At 45.6% G+C, this 13,130-nt stretch overlaps 1 protein-coding gene across 1 annotated transcript in view; it reads left to right on the top strand.

Moving 5' to 3' along the window:
* Positions 1–5,125: 5,125 nt before the first annotated feature.
* The window catches only part of ZNF423 (zinc finger protein 423), a 311,738-nt gene continuing 303,733 nt past the window's right edge, over positions 5,126–13,130 (top strand). The window contains exon 1 of the mRNA XM_006874383.1: positions 5,126–5,324. Within this exon, the coding sequence (XP_006874445.1) occupies positions 5,228–5,324 (97 nt within the window). The 5' untranslated portion in view covers positions 5,126–5,227. The remainder of the gene's footprint in view (positions 5,325–13,130) is intronic.

The following is a 13,130-nucleotide window of genomic DNA, read 5'->3' as shown; positions in this document are numbered from 1 at the left end:
TTGAACTACCGACCTTTTGGTTATCAGCCCAATGCTTTACCTTATGCTTTCTGGGCTCCTTAAATTGTACCCACAAGTGTTCAAATGGTAGTCTGCAGTAGCTCAGGCTGTGGGGGAGGTGGAGCCATCTCTTCTGGCATGGTCTCTGCTGCTCCCTCCCTTGAGGATGTAGGGCTCCTTGTCTTTCTAAGCATCCCTTACCCCACACCCCTTTCTGTAGACTCCTCTGTCTTGACCTGGATGGAAGTTCTTTGTCAAGGGTAGTGGCTCATTGGGGCTAATTGGCCAGGGGTGGAGAAATTCTCAACTTCCTAGTGAACAGTGATAAAGGTTGAACTTTTTTTATTGCCTCTTTGCTCACAGAAATATTTCCCAGCCCATATCTTGGGCTCAGCGATTCTGGGGTGCTATGGCAGCATCAATGGACTCAAGTGTGGCAACAGTAGTAAGGTTGGCCCATTATCGGGCAGTGTTTTGTTCTGCTGTGCATAAGGTCGCTATGAGTCAGTACCGACTCGATGGCACCTGATAACAAAAACAACAACATAGGTATAGCTAGTTGGGTGCACTGGTGTAGGTGTGCTTTAGGACTCCCAGTTTGTGAAAGAAACTGGTGAACTGTTTGAGATAAATCAACATTCAATTTTTTTGACTTACAAAAAATGGCAGCTTCATATGATTCAACCTAACACATACCCCCTATAATGTGGGTTTTCATAGACCAGATTCATTGAAACCATTCAATGTTAATTCCATTCAACATTTATTTATTGTGTCCCCACTGTATGTTTGTCTCTTTGCCAGGACTAGGGAGATAGAATTGAGCAAAAACAAACATAATCTTCATGGAGTTTACAGTCTTGTGAGGGGATTTCTAGTTGTCATGTAACAAACCATCCCCAGACTTAAAGCAGCCACAAGTGATTATTTCTCATGGTTCTCTGGGTTCTGACTGGGCTCAAAGGGCAGCTTCATTTCAGGTGGCTCAGTCAGTTGCTGATTGGGGCTGCTGTCGTCTGGAGGATGGACAATCTCACAGCTGCTATTGGGACTGGAGGTGGGGAGCTCCGCTGAGGTGGTTAACTGGGGCACCTAGATGTGCATTGCTCCAAGAGAGTTCCAAGAGACAAGAAACCCAAATGGAAGCTGCAAGCTTTCTTCTAACCTGGCCTCAGTAGTCCCAGGACATCATTTCCACAGCATTCTGTGGGTCAAGTGACTTATTAAAGCCTACAGACTCAGAGCATTGTGACAGAGAATTAGACACTATGTGTTGAGAGTTAATATGCTGTGAGTTAATATGCTGGGCTGCAAGGTTGGTTTGAACCACAAGGCTGGTGGTTCAAGGTCACCAGCCACTCCTCGGAAACCCTACACAGGGTTGCTATGAGTCAGAACTGATTCGATGACACTGAAAAACAATGGATTGTGTTGGGTTGTGTTCCCTCAAAAAGATATGCTGAAGCCCTAGCCCCTGGTGTCTGTAAACATGACTTTGTTTGGAAGTATGTTTGTTGTCAGTTCGATTAACATGAGGTCATACTGGAATAGGGTAGGTCCTGGTCCCAGATGATTGGGGTCCTGGCAGGCGGAGAAAGGATTCTACGTCATACTGCAGCTGCAGGCCAAGGAACACCTGGATCTACCAGAAGCCAGGAAAGAGGCAAGGAACAGTTCTCCCTCTTAGCCCTGAGAGAATTAACACAGCTGATACCCCGACCTCGACTCACAGGCTCCAGACTGTTCTGACAGGTCACCTGACATGTGGTGTTTTGTTACAGCAGCCTAGGAAACTAACAAAGACTCATTTTTGATGGGAGCAGGGAGTACAACCTCTCACTGCAGAAGAGCAGATGGGACGGGATACATTGTAGCCATCTGCAGATAAGGAGTAAATAAACAAGCCCACAAGAGTAGGCTTGCACATTGTGTCAAGTGCTCTGAAAGCAAAGGAAAAGGGTGCTATGGAGAAAGATTCATGGGGCTGAGGGTAGTGGTGGTTGGCCAGTGGTAGACTTCTCACCTCGAATGTGGGGACCCAGACCAATATACCTCATATGCAGTCTACCAGCCATCCATCACTCAAAGCTTGTGTGTTGCTATGTTGCTGAACAGGGTTCAGTAGTGCTTGCACACTAAGACTAGGAAGAAATGCCTGGCAGTATTGGTCACCTGCACTTGACCCTGGGCATGGTGCAGGACTGGGTAGTGTTTGGTTTTGTTGTGCATGGAGCCACCGTGAGTCAGGGGCCAGCTCGACAGCTGGGCATGGTGCAGGACTGGGTAGTGTTTGGTTTTGTTGTGCATGGAGCCACCGTGAGTCAGGGGCCAGCTCGACAGCAGCAAAGTGGCCTTGGTGATAGGACCTGTGAAGGAAGTCTGTGGGTGGGCCCTGATGGTGAGTGAAGAGTTAAGGGGGCAGCTGCAAATGAGAAAATAATATCCTTTGCCACAACTCTGGCCCCTGTTGTCAGATTCAAATACTGCTGGGCATGAAAGTGCTTTGTTGTTATTATCAAGTGCCATCGAGCCAGTTCCAACTCATAGCGACCCTGTATAAGGTTTCCAAGGAGTGGCTAGTAGGTTTGAACCTCTAACCTTGTGCTTAGCAATCCATTGCTTATCATACAGTGTCATAGCAGGACTATGGAAAGTGCCTAGCAACGAATAAAGCCCAACAAAGATGTGGGGGTTCCTATCCTGGAGATCACGGTTCTGCTGAAGCAGCAGAGTGCACGCAGGGACTAGGTCTGCAGGGAGGGGGTCCCGCTCCTCCAAACATCTTCAGGCCCCAGTGTCAGTTCCAGCTCCCCTGTGACCCTAAATGTGAAGGCTCTTGCCTCTTAATGAATGCCCTGCTCTTGCTGCCTCTGCCCCTTTCTGTGCAGCCCCCCCGCCTCCCCATGAGTTGACAGTGGCAGGGGAGGCAACAGTTTCTTTAAAACACGTTTATGCTCTTGGATGACTTTATGGTTGTTGTTGTTTTTTTTTTTTTCCTTTTCTTTTCTTTATAAAAACCCGAGCAAGAGTTGACATTCTGATTTATCTACTCCCAAGTCAACAGGATGTACCAGATTTAAAGAGATCAAATGCATTGTAATGTTTGTGGTTCCAGTTGTGGATTAGCTATTATAGAAAGTGCTGCCAAGTAAATATGATTTAAGAAAACAAAACATTGAAATTTGTCTATTAAATTATGTGTTAAGTAAAGTAGCATGAGCATGGTGCTGAATGTAACTTACTATCTAGAGAGCCTGTCAAGTAAATAAAGCCAGAATTATGCCCACCCCCTCGTATAGAATGTGGTATGTATATATATGTCTATATAAATTTTTATTAAGGGAAGAGACTGTAAAGTAGGAATTTCAGAGATGGGTTCTTGGCTGTGTGATGAATTATTATATTGAAGGCTCCCAATGATATTTCTTATTTCTTTTCTGCCATCGCTGCTACAGCAGATCAAATTTACTGAGATAAATATTCTGCCTTACTTTTAATGGGGTTTCTATATTGCCGTGAGTTGGCATGTTCTGATAATGAAAGAACCTAAAAATTGTACATCCCTTAATTGGTAAGCAGAGAGATGTTTTGATGGGCCGCAAATGGAAACATTGATTTTTACTGCCTCCGCGCAGTTCCGTGCGGCCTGTCATGCCACGTTCCCTGCTATGGAAGGCGGCAGCTGGCTTTCCGATGAGCTGATTTGTGCTCCTAGGTTCTTCTTGTCTGGTGCTTGGACATGCATGTTTGGGCGGCAGGTAGAAATGGAACCCTTATAACATTATCTCTTTCTAAATTGAAATATTTATACGACTGTGTTACCACCTTGACTCAAATGCATTCTTAGTTTTGTTTCTGTCTTTCTTGCTGTGGTGACTCGTCCCTGGGGCTTTAAAGGGTGTATGTTGAAGTCACAGACAGACAGACAGACACAGACACAGTTTTGCATGTTATATATGTTTGCACAATATCTTCTCATGTAATAGAAATAATTTTTTTAAATGTAAAGAGCAGTGCATTTTTTCTAGGACAGACTGGGAATGCAGTGTCCATCTCGATTTTTAATTTGAGGGTCACTCTATTTTAATGTGCAACTTTGATTCACTGACGTTCTTTGTTGTTGTTGTAAGTGCTGTTGAGTTGGTTCCAGTGCTTACCCTACAGCACCACAGCATTCCTTAGGACTTTGTTTTTTTTTTTAGGTGCTTTGGTTTGCAAGTTCTTTATTTGCTCTGTAAGTCTGAAGCTGTGTCCTGTTTCCCCCAACTGTACAGGATAGTGTGCTAGACAAGGCATCAGGGTAGTGAGTTCAGCACCTGCCAAGGGTCAGTATGCTGGTCTCCCTAACTGGAAGGGAAATAGCAGTGTTGGTCTTCTCTGTAGGCAAGGGGCAGGACCACGTGATCTCTGGAGTTCCTTTAACTCCAGTTGCTTTTTCAGAACATGTGAAATGGGACCATGCATGTTCTGAAAAAGCACAGAACACTATACAGGCACAAGGCATCATGACCATGAACTATGAAGAACATAGAATAGTAGGTGTTTGACAGAAGTTGGTTGGATGATGCCAACGCTGGCTCTCAGGCTCTAGACTGATACTAGGGCACACATGAGGACTCAGAGCATTTTAAGCTTGTGATTTGTTCATCATGGTTCAGCAGCAGTGTCTCCCTTTATTCCAGAATCAGAACTTCTTTGCAAACGATTGAGCCAACACCACCACCTTGGGAGGCTTGTTGGGTCGAAGGTGAACTTGGCTACAGAGTGAGCTCCCACCTCTAAATGATAAGGCTTTGGGGAAAGTTAAAAATACAGGGAAAGCTGAAGGGAGGTCCTGGAGATGTGTGTACAACCCAGATAGGTCATAACCCCCAGCATCCTTGCCCATATAGAAAGATGACAGAAAATCCCACTAGACGTTTTGCACCAAGAATTAAAGAATCTAGTTGAGAATTATGGCACTGCATGCCACAAAAATTGTTAATATACTGAGAGGTGTCAAGAATAATGGACCCCGGGAGGTAGAGTAATTAAATGTATCTTAATAAATGCTGGGTGATTCTTTTAAAACCCTTTTCCAAGTCCCCGTCAGCTGACATGGACTGTATTCTTCCTGTTGGCAGGAGGCCTAGAAGGAGAGCCAGAGTGTGATCGGAAAACCAGCCGTGCGCTGGAAGACAGGAACAGCGTGACAAGTCAAGAGGAGCGAAATGAGGACGATGAAGACATGGAGGATGAGTCAATTTACACCTGCGATCACTGTCAGCAGGACTTCGAGTCGCTGGCAGACCTGACGGACCACCGGGCCCACCGCTGTCCTGGAGGTAATGCTAAGTAGCACTAGGATTCTGACAGGTGGTTACACGGATAATTGGACATAGCAACAGCTTGAAGCCTCAAGTGAGATTAAAGAATTAATAATGTAATTTTATAGTTAATGTCATTTTATTGTGGTGTCTTGGGTACCCTGCATCCGCTTTTTAAATAAAATTAAATATAAATGCAACGGCTTTCCTACAGACAGGAATTAGGTGGAGGCACCCTCTGTGTACTCTGTCCTCAAAGCTTACTCCATAGGACAAGGGCAGAAGTATGTGCCTGTGCTATCTACATTTCTGGAAAGCTTTTTGGAAATCCAACATTTAAGAAGTTGTTAAACCAAACCAAACCCACTGCCAAGTCACTTCTGTCTCATGGTGACCTTATATAGGGTTTCCAAGACTTAAAATCTTTACAGGCACAGACAGCCTCACTTTTCTTCCATGGAGTGACTGGTGGTTTGAACTGCCGACCTTTCAGTTAGCAGTTCAGTGCTTACTCTAAAGTGCCACAAGGGTTCCTTAGGAGGTTGTTAGTACATGTCAAACAGCAAGCTGCATGAAGGAGTGAGCTTTGAGGCAGGGCTTATGCTGGTATGGGGAGAATTTCAGAAGTCCAAGGAGAGGCTGTGCAGTTAGTTCTACCTCAGTGCCTGGCTCTCTATGTTGAGTCCTGACTGATTACTGAGTGCCTGTGAGAAGATGTGCAAGGCCATAGTCTCAGCAGGAACAATGGAAGACATCACAAGTTGTATGTGTGCCCATCCGGGGACACATGGGTGTGTTGAAAAGAGAGCATGTATATTCCAGGAATGTGGCAGCTATCCTCTAGGACATCAGTAACTTGGTTTGGCAAAGAGGGGCTGAACTTTTCTGGGCTCTGAGATTTGCAGAACAGGAAATCTGGAGTAAATGAAGGCATCCTGCTCTATCATAGTGTGGATGAAATCCTTGATAGTGGTTTGTGGGGAAAGTGCCTCAAATCTGAGACCAATATTCCAAAGGGAATCCATCACCTATTAAAGTTCCTTTTTTGGGCAAAAGTTTCCTGATAGGATAAACGTTTCCTGATAGGAAAGCTCTTGCTTTCCCTGCCTCACAGAATTTTGAAAGTCAAGTGTTTAGAGGTAGTGCTATGACTTTCCCTCTAGTGATGCCCATGCCTGCACAACCTTGACTGGACCAAGTCCTGTGTCAACCTCTAGGGAGAGCAGATATCAAAAACAACACACCCAAGAGGACTCTTAACAGTATTGGACTGCTTGGGGCTCAGTAATTCAAATCCTAGTCATTTGGAATTTGTGATGTTTGAATCAGAGGCCAAGTTGATGGTTAATTATAATCCTAGGATGAGAATTGGAAGGGTCCTGTGAGGTTAGCTTCTCCAGTTCCTGCTTTTCACAGAGGAAAAGGAGATTGGTTGGTCAAGGTTCCATAGCTGTTCAGGACCCTGGGCTGTGGACTTTTCACCCATTTGAGAAAAGAATGGTTGCTGTGGGGTTTCTTGATTTAGCCAAGAATTTAGGTGGAATCTGAACTATAAAATTAAAAAGTAGTGTCATTTATTTTAAAAATAACTAATTAATTGATTTTGTAATTAAAAGCTATTGTCTTTATTTCCTCAATGCAAGAAAACATCCCATTCTCTTCTATTCATTGAAGCAGTGTTCCCAGAACCTCTGCTAAGAAATGTTTTGTTGACTCTCTGTAGCTCTTGACTGAGACGCTTCCCCATCATAACTTAGAGGCAGCCTTCTTCTCCAAATCTTCTGAATCAGGCAGACTTTCAGGTCTCTCAAACATCTTTTGAGGAGAATGGAGTAAGTCAGTGTTTCTAGGTGGAAAAGGAAAAATGTGAGGCTGTGGGGCTGTCTGCTGAGGGCTTGCTGGAAATGGTAGGTAATTGTGCATCAGGCTATAAGAGGACTCTCTTCTTATCAGCCTCAGAGCTGAAATCCATGGCAGCCCATTTCTGGGATTCCCAGCTGTGCTGATCGATGCTGGTGATATTCACCAATACTGCTGCCCGGCTCCTAACATGACCCCATTAATGACCTCCACGGGAATGAAAAAGCCAGTACTATCCCCAAACCTTGGAGTATTGGAAGGGAGTCAGAAATTCCTTGAAAGAGTGTGGAACAACTCTTACCTAATAGCATCCCTGAGAAATTCATTACCGCCCATTCAAGGTGTGACCCAGTCTGGGCGAGAGTCTCTGACAGGGAAAAAGCATGTAGGGAGTTACCCGTCCCCCTCCTTCAGGCTCTGAGGATTGATTGTCCAACTACAGAATAACCCCCTGGGAATTGTATGTATGTTGTTCCAAACAGTTCCCTACCCAGGACACCACCACACCCTTGATCTGTAAGTGGTTTTCAAACTGGGTTCCTAGTGAGGTTTTGGAGGGTATTGCGTGTGTGTAGAATGGGTGGATGTTGTCATTTGACAGTCTGAGGGCGTCTGATACCCACTGTATATAGAAGTGATGTTATTGTGTTCCATTGAGTCGTCTCTCATAGTGACCCCATGTGACAGGGAAGAACCGCCTGCAGGGTTTTCTTGGTTATAACCTTTTCAGGAGCAGATTTCCAGATAGTTCTCTTGCAGAGCTGCTAGGTGGGTGAGAACCACCGCTTAACCATTTGCTCTACCAAGTCTCCTTCATATAGCAGCATTCACCTTCAGAAGTCTGTGTTGTACATTAGGCTGGAGTATCATGTTTAAAAATTGGCATCTACTTTGAAAGTTTGGAACTCATTAGTAATACAAGAGCTGGCTTGACGCTCACCAGCTGGTCATTTGATACCAGTCAGGAACACTGTACTGGGGGCTGGGGGACCACAGGTGGGCATTGCTGTCCTTATGGAGCAGTGTTGGAGGGAAATATGGATATTCAACAACCCAACAAAGATTGTTGCAGAGAAGGCTGTAATTGTGTTGAAGCTGCGAAGGGTTCTGAAAGAACAAGCTAGTCTGATTTAGAAGGAGGCTTGCCTGCCTGTCGGGGCCTTCCTGCCTATTGAGTTTGGGACCTGAGGGCAGCACCACCTGTTGGTCTCCATGACTGCTCCTTCTGGAATCATATGCCTTAGTTTGAACAACATTTGTCTTCGGCAGAAATGGTCACTGCTGGAATATAGAGGTGGTACTAGGAAGGCCAACCCCGCCATGAGGTCAGCATTTTGGGAGGAGGGCTGTGTGGTGGGTGTGGTGAGAGGTGTTTTTGTGGGGCTAGGAGTGACTTGAATGGAGTCCCTGGGTGCTACATATAGTTAAATGCTAGACTACTAGGCAGACGGTTGGCAGTTTGAACCCACGTAGAGGTACCTTGGAAGACAGGCCTGGTTATGAGCTTTTGAAAGGGCACAGCCTTGAAAACCCTTTGGAGCAGTTCTACTCCACACACATGGGATCACCATGAGTTGAAATCAATTTGATGACAACTAATAACAACCTTCTGGATTGTTTTTGGCAGAGTGACCTCTTGGCTCTTTCTATGCTTTTGGTGGCAGGCGGGGTGGGAACAGTACCTTGATCCATGGAAATCTGGGAGAGTCGCTCCCAGTGTCTATGAAACTCTGAAAAGGTCCTCAGAATACACATTGGCTTCCACTGGTATTTCTCCCCCTTTTCTTCGGGCACCATGGACTTCTGTCTCAGATATTTGACTCCTCAGAACTGAAAGAAGTGACCCTGTGTGGGAATTGTCAACTGTGAGGTGGGGGACTTTCTGAGGTGGAGGAGGCACTCCCTAAGGATGGCGGTGATGGTGCCCATAAAGAAGAAACCCCACCTGGAACCCTGAAGAACCCTTCTTCCCTGACTCCTAAGCAGGAGCAGCATGTGGGGTCCTGGAGGAGTTGTCGAAACCCAAACGTTAAGAACTCCAACAACCCCATCAAGTCCTGTTCATACATACTTCGTTCTCTTTTTCTCGTTTGTTATCTCAGAGAAACCAACCTTGGACCCATAAGGAATCAAACATTGCATCTTTATGACATGGAATGAAACAAGCAAAAATCCAATTCACTCTGTTGATTCTCATGCTCTGACCAACTGTTTGATTTTTCTTTGTTTCTCTCCAGTCTCTGTCCATAGGAAAACAAATGTTTGCATGCTTGGAGTCATGAGCATATACGATTTTGTATTGTGTATCCATCACTTTTCTGAATGGATTCCTGTGTTGCTATGTGGTCTTTTCCATTATCATTTCTTTTGGAACCTTCCTTTTATTACACAGTGATACTCAAGAGGATAGGCTGTATCCATATGTTATAAAAATATTAAATTTAGGCTGGTGTACCAGACGATGAGGATTTCTGCAATGGACTAGATAAAGGCTGACTTGAAGAGTGTGCCAGGCTTGTCTGCTCCTAATGGATGGATCATTTGTGGGCACAAAGTTAAGGATTTGGCTGTAGCCATCTGCAGTGTTGATGCTAGGAAGCCCCTGTTAATTCATTTCCCACTAACTGAAATAATGGAGGAGCAGGGAGTGAGCCAAAGTTTACCTTTGTGAAGTGTTGGCCGAGCACATTGGGTTGTCTGGGAAGGGCCGGGGGTACCAGGAAGCAGGTAGAAGAGGTTTGATGTACCTATGGGCTGATTTCAAACCGGTTTTTGTATGTTCATTGAAGTAGGGCCGCCTGTGAATCTATAGACTGGATCCAGATGGAAGACTTTATGGCTCCTGGTACAAATACTACCTTTTCAGGATATCCTGTGGTTTAGACTGCTCAATGCTGTGATCCAGTGACTGGGCATGACTGCCCCAGGACATTTGGGCGCTCAGCCTGCACTGTTGGAATGTTTCAGACCCACCTTTCCTACCCATGCTCCTAATTGTCAGCGGTTCGCTGTTGGCAGGACTTCTGTGCAGGGGGGCCAGGAGTTGGTTGGGTCCTGAGGGCTAGAACACCTAACTGTTTTTGTAGGTCTCTGGCTCCTTCACTAAAGGGACTGCCATTGTGGTTTGCTTTTTCATTATAGGCCAGAAAAGGTAGTTGGAACCCTTTTAGAAAGACTAGGCTTTCTAACTCTGGCTCCAAGTGCTTGCTCCATAGAGTGGACATTGCCTTCTGGACAGTTTGGAGGCCAAGGTTAGTGTCGTACTTCCTGCTCCGCATTGTGGTGTGCGCTATAGTCCTGGTTGTATTGTGAACTGCCGTTAAGTCAGCCCCCAACTCATGTGACTCTATGCACAATAAAATGGAATGCTGCCTGGTCCTGTGCCATCAGACTCTTGTGACCCACGTGGTGCTGTAGGATAAGCACTGAACTGCTAGCCTCAATGTCAGCAGTCCAAACCCACCAGCCGCTACTTGGAAACCCTGTACAGGGTTGTTATGAGTTGGAACCAACTAGACTACACTTAACAACAACAATAGTTGTCATAGTAGATTGCAAAGTCTTTCTTCCTAGTTTATTTTAGCCTGGAGTCTCTGCTGAAACTTGTTCAGCAACATAGTAACACACAGATTCCATTGATATTTGCATGGCAGCTATGCCATGAGGTGTAATGGCTGGGTCTCCCACATGGAAGGCAAGACTTCTCCCCCTTAACCAACAGTGGGTAGTGCCAATCCACTTGGTGTTTTAAACGCTTAGTTGGTATCAGAGAAGATGGGACTGGAACATGTTCCCCATACAGCTTCCGCCTCCCCACAGAACCCATGTGCATTCACTGGATTCTGTCAGTAGGCTGTGTATTTATAGTCCATCTCCCCATTCCCGTTGAGCTTCATGAAGACAAGAGCTGTGTCTTGTCTTATTTTCGGGTATGTGGTGCTTGTTGAATGATTGAATCATCACACCTAATCTTTGCTATAATCCCAACAAAGAGGTGCTATTTTTTACTATTATCCCCCATTTTACACACTGAGCAACTGAGGTGATCTTACGGAAGGTGACAGAGCTTCTAAGTAAAGGAGCCCAGATTTGAGGTCTGAACAGCCTGTGCTGAGAGGAGTTTCAAACCAAATTCCAAAGATTTTTTTCATATATGATATACAAAAAAATGACAACAGCAAAAACTGTGCTCCCAGTGGATTAATTTTTCTGCCCCCTTTCTGAAAATTGGGAGCCAGTATTGTTTCCCAGCCCCTTCTGAAAGGCAGGCCCTCCTTTCCTGGTGGAGGCCAAGTGCTGCTGTATAAAAAGTGCAGGCTGGGGGAGGGGGGTTAATTACACTCTGGTTTGTTCAGCTGTGGCCAGAGTGACCTGTGGGCCCTAATTGCAGGGCTGGGGCTGTGAACACTGGTGCCTTTGCCAGCCCTGCTTTTCCTGCTGTCTGGCCAGAGCCTGCCTTTGTGTGCCGGTGCGGACCCCTTGCTTCTTGTAGCAGTGTACCCGTTGGCCTCTTGATGTTGCCGCACACACTGGCTCCATTTGGACTATGCAAGGTGACATGTGGCCAGACATAGGCTGTAGTACTGCCAAGTGCTTAGGTGAGGGCCAGTTCCTTGCATCCATGGTGCCTTGGTGTCCAATAATGTCACCCAGCCTTGGGGCTCCAATGCATTTACTCATTTCCACAAACTCTAGTCAATTTCAATTCATAGTGACTCCATAAGACTTATTTACATATTGACAAGCAGTTTCTAAAATTTATAAGAAAAAAAAAAGTGTTTTATTGTGAATTATGTGATAGTTTACATGGGAGAACATTAGTTTCACATTCATCCTATCATATATAGTTTCATTGCCATGGTTACAATCCCCTCCATGCATCATCAACTCATCAAAGGCTATACCCTGCAAGCCTGCCCCCTGGTCCTCAGCACACAGCCCCTCTCCTTCTCTGGGTCTAAAGTCCCCAGCTGCTCCATCTCTCCACTTCATCATTGCTACCTCCATCTCTGGCGGCAGTGCTTCTCTTTGCTCTTCTCCCTTGATGGTCGCAGGGACCTCCGCACCTAGACTGCAAAGTTAATCACTCCCCTCCTTGCTACAAAACGTCTATCTTTACATTTCCAACCCTCACAATCAGTCCTGATAACAATTATTCACTATTGTATCACAAGATACCTATCCGCATTTCCTTTCATCAGCCCCGCCTAGACAAATTGGATACTACTCAGTTGAGATTCTACCTTCCTCCACGCACTCTGGATCTAGGCTCCCTCTTGAAAGCTTGTAAGCCAGTCACTTCTTGCTTTTGTAGCCCCCACCCCACCCCAACTTTGGGTAGCCAGTGTCCAAGTTGCCCATCCCTGTGTACTCTGTGTATGGAGTGGGTGGGAATGATCCTTGCTGTAAAGATTTGTTCCCTTTTTTGAGCTACTGCATCCATAGGTGTAGGTCAAGTTCATCAAATTGTATCAGATTACTTACTCTTTTTTTTCTTGTGCATATGCCTTCTCTTCTTATCAGCTGGATGCTTCACACTCCACTCTAGCCCTCTGTGGCTATGTCACTGACTCTGGGCTCAAGAGTCCCCAGGTCTTGCCACACTGTTGGCCAACCAGGTCTCCACCCAGGTTCACAGGAGTCTATTGAGCGTTGTAGGGCTTAGCTCTCGGCTTCATTGCTGTTTTTCCCTCACTTCCCCTCTTCGGTGATGAGCGTGTATTCCCATTGAGTGTTAGTCTTGGGAGGGGGTTTACTCTGAGGGGACTCGACCACTTGCCTTGATGTCACCTGGGCGAGCAACTTACTTGTTCTTGTAGTAGTCAGTCAGTATATTGTCATGTATTTTTCCAGTCAGTCTTTCTTTCAAGAAGTATCTTCTGTTCTTCTAGCTGCTCCAGGCTGGTCTGCCCATCCTTTCAAGTGGAAATTTCCCACCTCTGAAGATTCTGGATGCTGTTCAGG

The sequence above is a fragment of the Chrysochloris asiatica genome, unplaced genomic scaffold (assembly GCF_000296735.1).
Source record: "Chrysochloris asiatica unplaced genomic scaffold, ChrAsi1.0 scaffold00273, whole genome shotgun sequence".
In the NCBI taxonomy this organism is placed as follows: domain Eukaryota; kingdom Metazoa; phylum Chordata; class Mammalia; order Afrosoricida; family Chrysochloridae; genus Chrysochloris; species Chrysochloris asiatica.
The sequence above is the reverse complement of the archived record's forward strand: the minus strand, read 5'-3'. Positions and strand labels throughout refer to the sequence as shown.